At 46.1% G+C, this 13,894-nt stretch overlaps 1 protein-coding gene across 4 annotated transcripts in view; it reads left to right on the top strand.

The window, feature by feature from the left end:
• The window catches only part of LOC147431529 (nuclear pore complex protein), a 156,596-nt gene that overhangs the window by 114,095 nt on the left and 28,607 nt on the right, over window positions 1–13,894 (top strand). For all 4 annotated transcript variants that reach the window (XM_086494094.1, XM_086494095.1, XM_086494097.1 and 1 more), the window contains 2 exons: window positions 1,168–1,269; window positions 1,598–1,833. In XM_086494094.1, coding sequence (XP_086350220.1) covers window positions 1,168–1,269; window positions 1,598–1,833 — 338 coding nt within the window. The remainder of the gene's footprint in view (window positions 1–1,167; window positions 1,270–1,597; window positions 1,834–13,894) is intronic.

Genomic DNA, 13,894 nt, shown 5'->3' with positions numbered 1-13,894 from the left:
AATTACACTATATATGCCATTGCATAGTATACTATGAGATACGGGGGCGTTTTCATTGCCTCTTTAAAGAAGGCTTTGGACCTCTAGATAGAATCATGCAATACCAAGATCAAAGATGCTTAGGCTTGTACCTACTGGAACTACATCGGCAGAGGGATAATCTAATGAGAAGACAAAGAGCACTTCAGCCTCAGAGGCAGATCACAGATTTCTTCGGATCGAGAGAAGCAGGAGTGGATGGAGAAACAAGAGGCCAACAGCCAGCACAAAGGAGCACCAATATTCATACCAAAGGCACCCTAATTGACAGAGCGACTGAGCTTAGGAAATCGAGACGACCACAACCAAGATGCAGAAGCGCACTCCATCGGAGGAGACTACAACAACCAAGATGCAGAAGCGCACTCCATCGGAGGAGACTACAACAAAGGATTAGAAGCATTGTAGCCAGACACCTAGAATGCTCCTAAGAAGTCTATTTACTACTTTGTATTTAGTTTTTCACATTTATTTTCACTCTTTCACACTTAGTACTTTAGTACTAAGGTACCCAGACATTGTAACAGATTCACCATTTTTGTATCCGTTTGGTCTCATAGGTCATTCTGGCCTTTTGAAGACGTTTAATATAACATTCATTTCATTTCATTTTATTTCTCTCTCTCTCCCCCCCCGCCCCCTTTCCCTCCTGATGATGTGGCTATCTGTTTTCACATTTATTTTCACTCTTTCACACTTAGTACTTTAGTACTAAGGTACCCAGACATTGTAACAGATTCACCATTTTTGTATCCGTTTGGTCTCATAGGTCATTCTGGCCTTTTGAAGACGTTTAATATAACATTCATTTCATTTCATTTTATTTCTCTCTCTCTCCCCCCCCGCCCCCTTTCCCTCCTGATGATGAGTGAATAGCATCTGTCGCCGTAGCTTGGAACTGGAAAATCAAGCTTGAGTTCAGGCCTCTTGAAGCATGGTTGAAGTACCAAGTGACTTCTTGTCATCGTTTACATGCACTTGTCAGTGTAGCATTTGATTTGTTGCAGTGCTGTCTTTATTCTTATCGGTTTACTAGGCTGTACATATTTGAAATTTATTATATTATTGCATCTTATATCATGTTGCAAAGGGTGGAAGTAAGGTAGAATTCATTATTTTACTGTTCAGAGAATCGCAGAAAGTCCCGACGAGAGCAGGTATGAAGCTGCAATCTATGCTACACAGTGTGGAAATACACGACGCATGTTACCAGTTTGTAGAGATTGGGAGGTTAGTCGAACAATCGGATTATCATAATACATTAGTCATTAAATCCTTATGAACAACTTTTGATTTATACCAATATTCAGAAATTGTACTAACATTGTTTATGCAATAATGTATGCATGAGTGAAATTAGCTATACATGTCTGTCTGCATATCATTGCATATTTTGTGCTTAGATGTAATGGGTTCATGGTTTGTTTCTTGCATGTGTGCAACTTAGTATCATTCTGTAGTCGGCAAAGAATGTGTCCACTGCATGGATGATGCCTTGATGGCTTACGGTGAATTCACTGGCAGGCATTAAAAACTTTTGGTGCTTTTGTTTCCTCAGTCTGCATGTTGGGCAATTGTGAAGTCATGGCTTGAAGTACAAGTGGACATGGAGCTTGCACGCCTTCATCCTGCCAAAACTGATCAGATTAAAGTGAATGGAGACTCAGGAGGAATGAGTGAGGCGATTGTGGAGTTTAGTGCAGGCCCGATCAATGGACCTGAGTCCTGGCCACATCAAGTTCTTGACCAACAACCTCGTGATCTGTCCTCTATATTTCAGAAACTGCTCTCTGGGTGCGTGTTCTTTTTTGGGCATATATCCTGACATGCAGATGCTTCATTTTGTTGTGTTCGGGTTGAAAAAGAGTCACGGATTCATCTTTACTTGTGCGAAGAAATTCAAGCGAAGGTGGAACACATTATCGATTTTCAGCATTGATTGAGAATATATCATGTTTTTTCTTTACATAAGTCTCTTTTTCTCAAGCAAAGTAATACAGAGGAAAGAGAAGGTCTAGATATTATCAGTAGACGATGAAAGTAGGAGATACCAAGGTGGGGCATATTTCATTATAGGATTTAACTCTTGAAAGATCAGATGTGGAAACTCTCAATGCAGTGCTCTAATCTGTTCTCCAGCCCTCCAAGAAAGAGTAGCTATGTAGTCCAACTGTCCTTCGAATGTTTCAATGGTGATTGGGCATATCTTTGCCAAAATGCCGTGATGTTTACGAGACTCCTATCTGGAAGTCAATGCACACCGTACACACCAAATGCATCACTGAATGATGCTGGGCAATGGTACTAAAACAGGTCCGAGTTCTACACAAGCAGCTATGGGAATGCTTTAAATATTTTATAGTCTATGGGCTGAAAACAAAAAAAAAACAGTAACTTATCACAATGGAACTCTTTTGCTCAATCATGGGGTCATCTGGCGCAGTAGGGGCAGCTATAAGGGGACTCGGGAACATCTTACTGGCTGAAATCTGCAGCAGTGTCTTCACAGAAATAGGGCGCCACGTAAAACTGAACTGCTCACAAAACCCTCGTGTAAACTGAAGCTTCTTTGTGACGGAAAGCTGTCAAGAGCTCCTTCTCAAGTGTGGGGGCGCCTAGATCTGATGTCAGAATTGCAAGGGAGGGCTGATTTTATAGCTCCTGGCAGCCAGCAAAAATAGGGAAGAATTTACTTTTTCTCTCAAAAATAGTGGGTCAGCATGAGGCACTAAAGAGAGGGGAGAGAATCGTCTTCTTTTCTCATGCCAAAAAGAGAGAGGAGGTCGAAATTTGCTAGAATAGGGGGAAGAAGAAGGCACCCAGTTTTTGGCCTGCTTTTTATGGAAGTGGCTGTCCATTTATTAATAAGTGGGCAGTTAACTTGGTAACCTTTTAAAAATCCCTTGCAAAAACCTTAGGAAATCTGAATTCTCTCTCTCTCTCTCTCTCTCTCTCTCTCTCTCTCTCTCTCTCTCTCTCTCTCTCTCCCCCTCCCCCCTCGCCCTACAATCCCACCCTCCCCCCCTCGCGCTTCCACCCCCCTGCAGCCCTGCCCCTCGCCACAGTTCGCGCCCCCCACCCCCGTTGGTAGAGTGCCCAAAACTGTGGCAAATCAGAAATCAGAATTTTGCAGGGAAAAGATCAGTTTTTTTGGCAGAATTTTCAGAAAATTCACAGACAATTTCCAGGATTTTACAGGAAATTGCAAAATTTAGACAGTGCAGAAATTGCTGATTTTCAAAAATTGGAGAATTGGCAGAAAATTGCAGAAATTGCATAAAGCGTCATTTTGATCGTATTTTGCAGAAATTGTAAGAAATGCACGCCATGTATACTTAAGTGTGGAACATGTATGCATAATTTGGAAGCACTTGTGCGTGTAGGTCAATTTTCTCTCTTCTCTCGTTTTTTGACACTGATCAAATATGAGGAAGCAAAATGATAAGGCCGACCCCTTAGCATGCAATTTCAAAGTGCAAAGAGGAAATGGTCGAAACCATTAACAATATCAACCGCCAACTATTAGGGACAATAAGAATGCTCGAGGATCGTGTTTCGGCCCAAGGAAGCAAGATCACGGCAATGGGAGATCGGATGACGGCCCAAGACGGAGAGATTGCATCACTCAAGAAGGAGCTCGCCGAGGCACGCTCAAGAAACACGCTTGAAGAAGGAGACCTGCAACCCTCTGTGATAGAAGAACTAAACGCAATCAAAGAGCAAGTGCGAGCCATCAAAGAGGGGAAAGAGCAGTAGAAAGAAATGACGACTTCTTGGGTGGACGTTATTACAAAGACTCAACAGAAAGCAAATGAGGATGAGAAATGGATCGACGTTGCCAAGAAAGGGAAAAGCAAGGAAACAACGTCCACACCCACCCTTATCAACCTGACATTAGAAGAGGAGCAAAGAAGACGTGTACACTCTCTACATGGGAGAATTTGAGGCCTTAAAGACAAAGATAATATAGAGGAGGAGGTAAAAGAACTCATGGCTTTAATGAGGGTTCATGAGCCGATGCACTCAAGAGCTTGGAGAGTGGGTAACAAGAAAAATGGGAGCAAAGGGGAAACCTCGAAAGAAAGGGCACTCGTCCTGCATTTTCCCTCCATGGAAGCGAAGGACTTTTTGAAGAAGAGGCCAACTCTTAAGAAGACGGGCATCTTTCTCGGGGATGATTTACCCTCTCACTGGTCGCCCATATGCAAGAAGTAATTCTAGAGATTAGAGCGGCAAGGGAAAAAGGTAAGATTTCTTTCTACCGAGATGGAAGAGAGGTGATTTTGGAGCCACACTCAACATGACGGTGTGAGGGCTGGGATCAGCAGGAGTGGCAGTGTTATTGAGGGAGGAGTTGCAACCATTGATACATATAGCTCGTAGAGATGAACAAGCTAGGTACATGTGGGTGAGATTGAAAGCAGAGACTGGTAGATAACTTTACATTGCCATTTGCTACTTTCCTCCGAGTACGTCAGTATATGCACCACCTAGAGGACAGTCCCTATTTTGGATGATGATATATGCGAATTCTCTAAAGATGGTGACCTTATCATTCTAGGAGACTTCAATGCTAGGACTGCCCATCATCAGACGGTATTTTATGATACTTCAGAGGAGATGCTGAGAGTGCTGGATGTTGCAGAGACGAGCTAGGATATCACAGGATGGAGAACATACCGAGTATGGACGGCACTTGATAGACATGGGGACTGCACATGGATTGGCCATCTTGAATGGCCTATAGAGATTTCCCGCTGTGGGAGGCTTCACATGCTTTCCACATAGACATGGAGCCAGCACGATAGATTATGTCATGGCACAGCCGAGCCTCATCTCTAGTATCCAGGATCTCATAGTTGGGCCCAAACTTGTGGGGGTGGCAGTGAATCATGCTATTGTGTCGCTGACCATCTCTTTCTAGTTCAGTGTAGCACACATTCCACGAGTAGCAGCCCCTACTCGCTACAACTTCACGTCGAAGACGGATTCGGTATACATAGATGGGATTTACAGGCGCCTATCCACTGAGGAGCGGGGACGACCTCTGGAGGAGCTTACTACTATACTGACACAGACATTACATGATGCAGCAATAGAGGCATACCCACACACACAGCCTGAGTAGAGACGTTTTGGGAGCATGCCTCAGAACAGCTGGTATGATGAGGAATGCCGTCAGATTCGAGCTAGACTTCAGAGGGAACTGCTTTCGGGGGACATCACACACAGACATTCACAGATTGACTTCCGACGCCTAGTGCGGCGGAAGAAGAGGGCATTTTTGGCTCGACTAGAGCATGATCTATACCAGCTATTCTTGAGTCAGGACTCGCGTGAGGCATGGAGGCTCTTTCACCCCCCCCCCCCCCCGCGGGCCATTACCTCTACAGAGACATGGGGTCAGTACGCATCATCTTTGTGCACAGTTTCTGGATACCAGCCCCTTCCCGACACCCCCCCCCGATCCATGCCCACACACATGTGCTTTTTTCACCGGTGAGATGGTGAAGAAGGCCATTGACAGGATGAAGACTGGGAGAGCATATGATCATGATGGCTTAGTGGCTGAGCATTTCATGCATGCCAGCGATCTACTAGCAGAACTTCTAGGAGTTATGTTTAACCGTGCCATGTGTAAGGGCTTGCCTGATACTTGGAGCCTGTCTACGATCGTACCCATCTTTAAGACAGGAGACCCTATGGAGCTTGGACATTATCGCACTATCATGATTGGACACACATTGGCACGGTTGTACGCATCCATTCTTGAGCAGCAACTGCGTAGATGGACAGAGAGGGAGGGAATGCGTGCTGTTGGGCATGCAGGGTTCAGGAGAGGTTTTCCTACTCTTGACCATATTTTGATACTCAGGGCCATCATCGAGGAAGGCAGATCTCGTGGGGGACGGATCTATCGTAGCCTTGTGGACTTCCGCAAAGCATTTGACACAGTACCCAGAGCTAGATTGATGCGCAGGTTACAGGAGATGGGAGTACCCACAGAGCTCATTTGGGGGATCATGGCACTGTACAGATCAGTAGTAGGGAATGTACGCACCTGAGAGGGTCTATCTGCACCAATTTACTCCACTATTGGGGTGAAGCATGGATGTCCTCTCTCTCCTACTCTATTTGGTATGTAAGTGGATGAGGTTTCTGACTACATTGAAAGAGACGGTGATAGAGGTGCACTGCTTGCAGGGACATGGATTCCGCTATTGTTATATGCTGATGATATTGTGTTGATCTCCAACTCTCCGGAGGGGATGCAACGTCACTTGGATGCTTTGCATAGGTTTGCCCATTAGAGTTGTTTGTCTATCAATCTTGGTAAAACTAAGGTCATGGTATTTAATACCACCTCACAGTGGATCAGGAGGTCAGTGCCCGCATTCCCATATGGCCAGCAGATAGTGGAATATACAAATGCTTACACTTACCTTGGAGTGGTTTTTAGTGGACCAGCATTTTCTTTGAGGAGAGCAGTAGAGACTAGATTGACTAGAGCCCATTCGGCATTGGGGAGATTGGAGAGGATGTGTTTACAGGTTCAGTTCAGGAGCCCTGGACGAAGCTCTGGCTCTTTGACACTTCGTGGCTTCTGTATTGCTCTATGGAGCTGAGATATGGGGGCCTTCATTGGATCATCACGGGAGAACAAATCGTACTGATGGATGGGGGACATGGAGAAGCCTCTGGTCTCCATGATCTCGCTGCTCATTAGAGCTAAGGCTTCAGTACCACGTGCCATTATTTGGGCAGAGCTAGCTGCCCTCCCCACTAGTAGTTGAAGCGCTCACCAGATCTCTTACCTTCCGACACCATTTGTGGGAACTTCCCAGAGACAGATACGCCTACCTTGCACTTGAGTCCTCTCGACACTTAGCCAGGCAGGTAGACACATCATGTTGGTATGGGGAGATGACGTCATGGTCATAGTTACCCGGAACGCGGAACGGGAACGGCAACGGGATCCCCGCGGAACGGGGGAACGGCTAGGGGTCCGGAACGTGAACGTCGCGGAACGGGAGGTATAAAAAACACCCAAATAGTGCAATTTTTAGCTCCTTGTGTTTAAATACAAGGAGTATTAGAGTGCTTTGACTCTAATACTCACAAAAAACTCGTTTTGAAGACCATTCAACCTTGCTATGACTAGATGATGAGAGAGAGAGAGAGAGAGAGAGAGAGAGAGAGAGAGAGAGAGAGAGAGAGAGAGAGAGAGAGATGGAGAGGGAGAGATTTGAGAGAGTGGGAGGGAGAGGAAGAGAGCTTGAAGGCTTGAAGCCTTGAGCCTTGAGAGAGTGAGTCTTGAGAGGGAGAGATCTTGAGAGTGAGAGGGAGAGAGCTTGAGCCTTGAGGATTAGCTTGTGAAGAGAAAGGGGAAGGGGGTGCATTTTATGAGTCCTTGAGGCCTTGCACACTTTCAAAAGAAGCCCAAACATTCACTTAATTTTTTCAATTTTTGCCAAATTTGTTTGTAGCCGTTGGCCGTTCCAGGGGCATTCCGGAACGGTCCGGGGGCGTTTCGGAACGTTCCGGAACGGCCGTTCCGGTTTGCATTGGCCACCCGGAACGTCAGACATTCCGGGACGTTCTGGAACATTCGGGAAGGGAACTGCCCCCCGGAACGTCGGAACGGGGACTAGGGGGCGTTCCCCGGTAATTATGGTCATGGTTCCAGGCACATGGATTCAGTATAGACAGATTGCCCTCCTTCGAGTACTCATTGGATGCACCCTCTCCAACTCTTACACAGTCCGAGACCACCAGGCTCATCCGCTAGGACCTGATTCAGCTAGACACCAAGAAGACATGGGTACAACCAGCACATGAGCTGGACAGGAAGATGGCTTTCTACAGAGAGCATCTTCTCCAGCTTACGACGGACGGGTTTACGACGGACACCCACTTGTCTTATGGGATACGGTGTGCTATTGGCCAGATACACACATCTTCACACCAACTGCGGATCGAGATTGGGAGATACAGCTGAGTGCCAGCAGAGGCTAGGACATGCACCTTGTGTGACATGGAGCCCGAGACAGAGTTACACTACACATGCCACTGCCCCGTCTACTACGAGATACAAGGCCGCTTACACTGCTTGTTGAGAGAGGGCTTTGGACCACTCTCGAGAGTCATGAGGTACGAGGATCAGAGATGCCTGGGTTTGTTTCTGCTCGAGTTGCGTAGACACGGAGAGAGCCTAATGAGAGGAGAGGCTAGCCAGTCTCAGAGACACATCACAGACTTCTTTAGAGCAGACACTGGACACCCAGAGGAGCTACTACCACAGCAGATCTTGTTGCCTCACACCAGAGGTACATTGATCGATCGAGCGACTGAGCTAGGAAGATCGAGACGCCCACGACTGCGGAGGACTACACAACATCGACGGAGGCTACATCAGAGGATTTGGACCACTTTGGCCCTAAATGCACGACACTTGGTCAGATTGCTGTCCATGGAGAAGATTGATGAGATCTGCCAGGGACCGATGCTGGATCTCTTGTGACTTGTGATTTAGCTACCCCCAACTAGCTGCTTAGTTCACGCCTACGAGTTTAGGATCCCATAGTACTTTTATTTTATCATTTTATCAATTTGTCATTTCATTTTGTTAGTCTGACTCGGTATCAGATTCACCAGATTGTAACGCTCTAGTCTCATAGGTCATATTGGCCTTTTGAAGACGTTAATATAGCATTTCATTTCATTTCATTTCTCTCTCTCAGATTCATTTCCTTAGTGTTGTAGTGTTAGTTCTTTGTACTTTCCGTACTCAGACATGGTATCAGATTCACAATTGTAACTTTTTGGTCTCATAGGTTATTTTGGCCTTTCGAAGACGTTAATATAACATTTCATCTCTCTCTCTCTCTCTCTCTCTCTCTCTCTCTCACACACACACACACACACACACACACACACACACATTCAAGATGTCCTCGAATGCTCTCACATGCATAGATGCAATGCCAACATAGACTCTCACCAAAAAACATCTGCTTTTTCGGCAAGCAACCAAAAGAAACTTGCTTTTTTGGAAAGCAGCCGTGTTTCCTTAAAGCTACAGAGAACCCATCTTCATTCAAGTGCTTGCCTCTTGCACGCAACTCTAACTTAGTTCAGACTATGTCGATGCTCCCGCCACCCACAATGTGACGCATCAAGAATTCCCATCTCTTAGTCTCCCACTCACCGAACTTACGAAACAACTCCTTGGCACCCGTCCCATGACACATCAGAGATGTCCGTTTCGGATGGTCGCATACGTCTTCTCGATGCTCTATGTTATATTTGAAGTGACACATTAGAAGTATCCGTTATTGGTGGCCAAACAAATATTCCCATTCATAGTGCTCTTGTCATTCCTTTGGACTAATGCACTAGGAATATTCGTACTTGAATGTCTCAAGAAAGATTTTGTCTATGGTGGCCTATGTCATGCTTCCGATGATGCATCCAAAAATGCCTCTCGCTTATGGATGGAGTTATTTCGAATAATTCATCTAGAATTATATTTCTTTAAGATATAGCTGACTTAAGAACATCCGTCTCACTTATAAACAATTGTTTTCGACTGTATTGGTTTGACTTAATTGCCGAGAAAATCGGGGAAAGTCTCAAATCTCTCTCAATGATCAGTCGAGCTTCGTCTCTCTTGCTAGTTTAAGACTGGATTTGTTAATAAGCTCCGTTAGGAGAATTACTTTCTTTCCTCCAATTTCTTTAGAACATCTTTAGACTTTCACTCGGAGAGTGTATTAAAGTCCCAATAGACTCATCAGTCTAAGGCTTAAGCGTCATATAGGCGGCTGTATATTCAACCCTTTCAAACAAATCCGAAGTTTCCTTATCCGATAATGTGTTAACGCAGGCTGCCTTCTCAATCACGAGAAGAATAGCTACCTAGAGATAAATCTAAGCGTTTGTGGTGCTCGTAGTCCATCTATATTATTTTGATTGAGAATATAAAACCTCGCATGTCTCGCTGCGTAGGGCATGTACAAATCATGGACTTTAGGCATGTAGAAATCACGTACAAACCTCGTATGTCTCGCTCGCTTAGGGCATGTGCAAATCATGGACCATCGTTTGAGCATCTAATCCTTTGGCAAACGGAAACTACCATCTTGTCAAATTTGGCCAAATATGTAAGAAATGTCTTGAACAAATTTTAGTCTCTCAAGCATCCAACGATGCCTTGCAAAATCTTAGGGAGAAAACCAAATCTACCCTTAGGATCCTTTGAATGTATCCTCTAAATTTGCTTTTATAAGAGAGTAATGTTTTGGATCTTAGGGAGAGGAATGATAAAAGTCTTAGTCATGTGCTCCCATAATTAGTTAAGGATATGCTTTAACCGTAACTTGCCTTTTTAGTGGCCTAGTCACATAGCTCACTCCATGATCATAAAACGACCATCCTAAATTGCTTCTCATTAGAGGGACTCATATCTACTGGACACATTTGAGAGAGAGATTCTTGTGTTGCACTCAAAAGGCAGGTACACAAGCTTGAAGGTGGAGAGAGAAATGAAATGTTATATTAACGTCTTCAAAAGGCCAAAGTGACCTATGAGACCAGAAAGTTACAATGTGGTGGATCTGATACAAAGTCTGAGTAACAAAATAAAAATACTATAGAGTCCTAAGCTGCTAGGTGTGAGCTAAGCAGCTAGCTGGGCTTGTATAGTATGGGGTGAAGTGAATGGGGGGCTAAGACAACATAGTGTGGGTGTATCCTCAGAAAGACTAAATCACAGGAGATCCAACATCGGTCGTTGGCGGATCTCATCAATCTCCTCCATGGTCAGTAGTCTGATCGGGCGTCATGCATGTTGGGCCAAAGTGATCCAAATCCTTTGATGCAGCCTTCGTCGATGCTGCGCAGTCCTCCGCAGTCGGGGGCGTCTGGATCTCCCTAGCTTGGTTGCTCGATTGATCAGCGTGCCTTTGGTGCGAGGAGAATGTGGGCTTAGTTGTGGTAGTAGCTCCTCCGGATGTCCAATGTCTACTCTAAAGAAGTGTGTGATCCGTCTCTGAGACTGGCTAGCCTCTCCTCTCATCACGCTCTCTGTGTGTCTGTGCAGCTCGAGCAAAAGCAATCCAGTCATCTCTGGCCCTCGTACCCTATGACACTAGAGAGTGGTCCAAAGCCCTCTCTGAACAAGCAGTGGGGGTGGCCTCTTATCTCATAGTAGATTGGGTAGTGGCATGTGTAGTGCAACTGTCTCAGGGGGCATGTCCTGGCCTTTGCTCTCTCAGTCTCAACCCGAAGCTAGTGTGAGGATGTGCGTATCTGGCCAATAGCACATTGTATCCCATGAGACAAGTGGGTGTCCATGTATCTGGGTCTCGTCACAAAGCCGTTGTCCGTAAGCTGGAGAAGATGCTCTCTATAGAAAGCCATCTTCGTGCCCAGCTCCTGTGCCGACTGTATCCATATCCTCCTAGGGTCTAGCTGAGTCAGGTCCTAGCGAATGAGCTTGGTGATGTCGGATTGTGTAATAGTCCGAGAGGGTGCATCCAATGAGTACTGGAAGGGGGCCAATCTGTCCATGCTGAACCCATGTGCCTGAAACGAGGATGTCATCTCCCCATACCAGCATGCTACATCTCCCTGCATGGCTAACTGTCGGGAGGAGTCAAGTGCTAGGCAGGCATATCTATCTCTGGGAAGGACCAAGGTTCCACAAGCGATGTATAAAGGAGACTAATCTAGTGAGCGCCTCAACCACTAGTGGGGGGGCAGCTAGCTCTGCTTGGATAATGTCACGTAGTGCTGAAGCCTTGGCTCTAATATAAGCCACGAGATCATAGAGACCAGAGGCTTCTCCATGTCCCACCATCCATTAGTGCGGCCCGACCTCCCATGATGGTCCAATGAAGGTCCCCATATCTCAGCTCCATAGAGCAACGCGGAAGCCACCAAACTGTCAAAGAGCGAGAGCTTCGTCCGAGGCTCGTGAAACTAAACCTTTGAACACATCCTCTCCAATCTACCCAATGCTGCTTATGCTCTGGCCAGTCTAGTCTCTGCTGCTCTCCTCAATGAAATTGCTTGTCCACTAAAGACCATCCCAAGGTAAGTGTATGCATCTGTATACTCCACTGTCTCTTGGTTGTATGTGAATGCGGGTGCTGACCTCCCGATCCACTGTGGGGTGATATTAAACACCATAACCTTGGTTTTACCAAGGTTGACAGACAAACCAATTTCATAGGCAAACTTATCCAAAGCATCCAAGTGATGTTGCATCCCCTCCGAAGAGTTGGAGATCAACACAATATCATCAGCATATAACAATAATGGAATCCATGTCCTTGCCAACTGTGCACCTCTATCACCATCTCTCACAATGTAGTCAGAAACCTCATCTAGGAGAGAGCGGGCAGCCCTGCTTCACTCCGATAGTGGAGTGAACTAATGTAGATAGCCCCTCTGAAGTGCGAACATGCCCCACTACCAACGTGTATAATGCCATGATCCCCCAAATCAGCTCTGAAAGTACTCCCATCTCTTGTAGCCTATGCATCATTCTAGCTCTGGGTACTGTGTCAAATGCTTTGCTAAAGTCCACAAAGCTACAATAGATCCGTCTGCCATGTGATCTACCCTCCTCGATGCTCTGAGTGTCAAGACGTGGTCAAGAGTAGAAAAACCTCTCCTGAAGCCTGCTTGCCCGGCTGCGCATATACCCTCCGCCTCTGCCCATCTACTCAGTTGCTGCTCAAGAATGGATGCGCGCAACTGTGCCAATGTGTGTCCAATCATGATAGTGCGATAATTCCCAAGCTCCATAGGGTCTCCTGACTTGAAGATAGGTACAACACACATGGCATGGTTGAACATATCTGCTAGAAGCTCTGCGAGCAGATCCTTGGCATGCGTAAAATGCTCAGCCAGGCATGGCGAGTCTTTCATGAGCACTCCCCACCCCTTGCTAGTACCCTCTATAGAGGCCTAGGGCCAATACGCATGATCTTTGTACACAGTTCCTGGACAGCTGCCCCTTCCCGACCCCACACACATGTGCTTTTTTTCACCATTGAGATGGTGAAGAAGGCCATTGTTAGGATGAGGACTCCTCACGTGAGTTCTAACTCAAGAATAGCTGGTATAGATCCTGCTCTAGTCGAGGCAGAAACGCCCTCTTCTTCCAGCGCACTAGGCGTCGGAAGTCAATCCGTGACCGTCTATCAGTGGTGTCCCCCAAAGGCACCTCCCTCTGAAGTCTGGCTCTTGTCTTGTAGCATTCCTTATCATACCCGTTGTTTTGGGGCATGCTCCTAGAACGTCGTCTCTGCTCAGGCTGGGTGTGTGGGTATGCCTTTGCTGCTGCATCATGCAATGTCTGTGTCAGTATAGTAGCAAGCTCCTCTAGAGGTCGCCTTGGCTCCTCAGTGCACAGGCGTCTGTAGAACCCATCTATGTATACAAAGTCCGTCTCCTGCGTGAAGGTGTAGAGAGTAGGGGCTGCTACCCGTGGCCTGTATGCTACACTAAACTGGAAAGAGATGGTCATCGATACAAGTGCATGATCTACTGCCACACCAACAGGTCAAGGTCCAACCGTGAGATCGTGGATACTAGAGATGAAGCTCGGTTGTGCCATGACATAATCCATTGTGTTGGCTTCGTGTCTGTGTGGAAAGCATGTAAAACCTCCTGCAACAGGAAATCTCTGTAGGCCATTCAAGATGGCTAGTCTATGTGCACTCCCCATGTCTATCAAGTGTGGTCCATTCTCAATATGCTCCACATCCTGTGATAGTATATGCAAGCCCGCCTTTGCAAAGTCCCCTTGGATGATAATGTCACCATCTCTATAGAACTCCCATAT

The sequence above is a fragment of the Adiantum capillus-veneris genome, chromosome 21, assembly GCF_014529385.1.
Source record: "Adiantum capillus-veneris isolate H3 chromosome 21, ASM1452938v2, whole genome shotgun sequence".
NCBI classification, from domain to species: Eukaryota; Viridiplantae; Streptophyta; class Polypodiopsida; order Polypodiales; family Pteridaceae; genus Adiantum; species Adiantum capillus-veneris.
The sequence above is the reverse complement of the archived record's forward strand: the minus strand, read 5'-3'. Positions and strand labels throughout refer to the sequence as shown.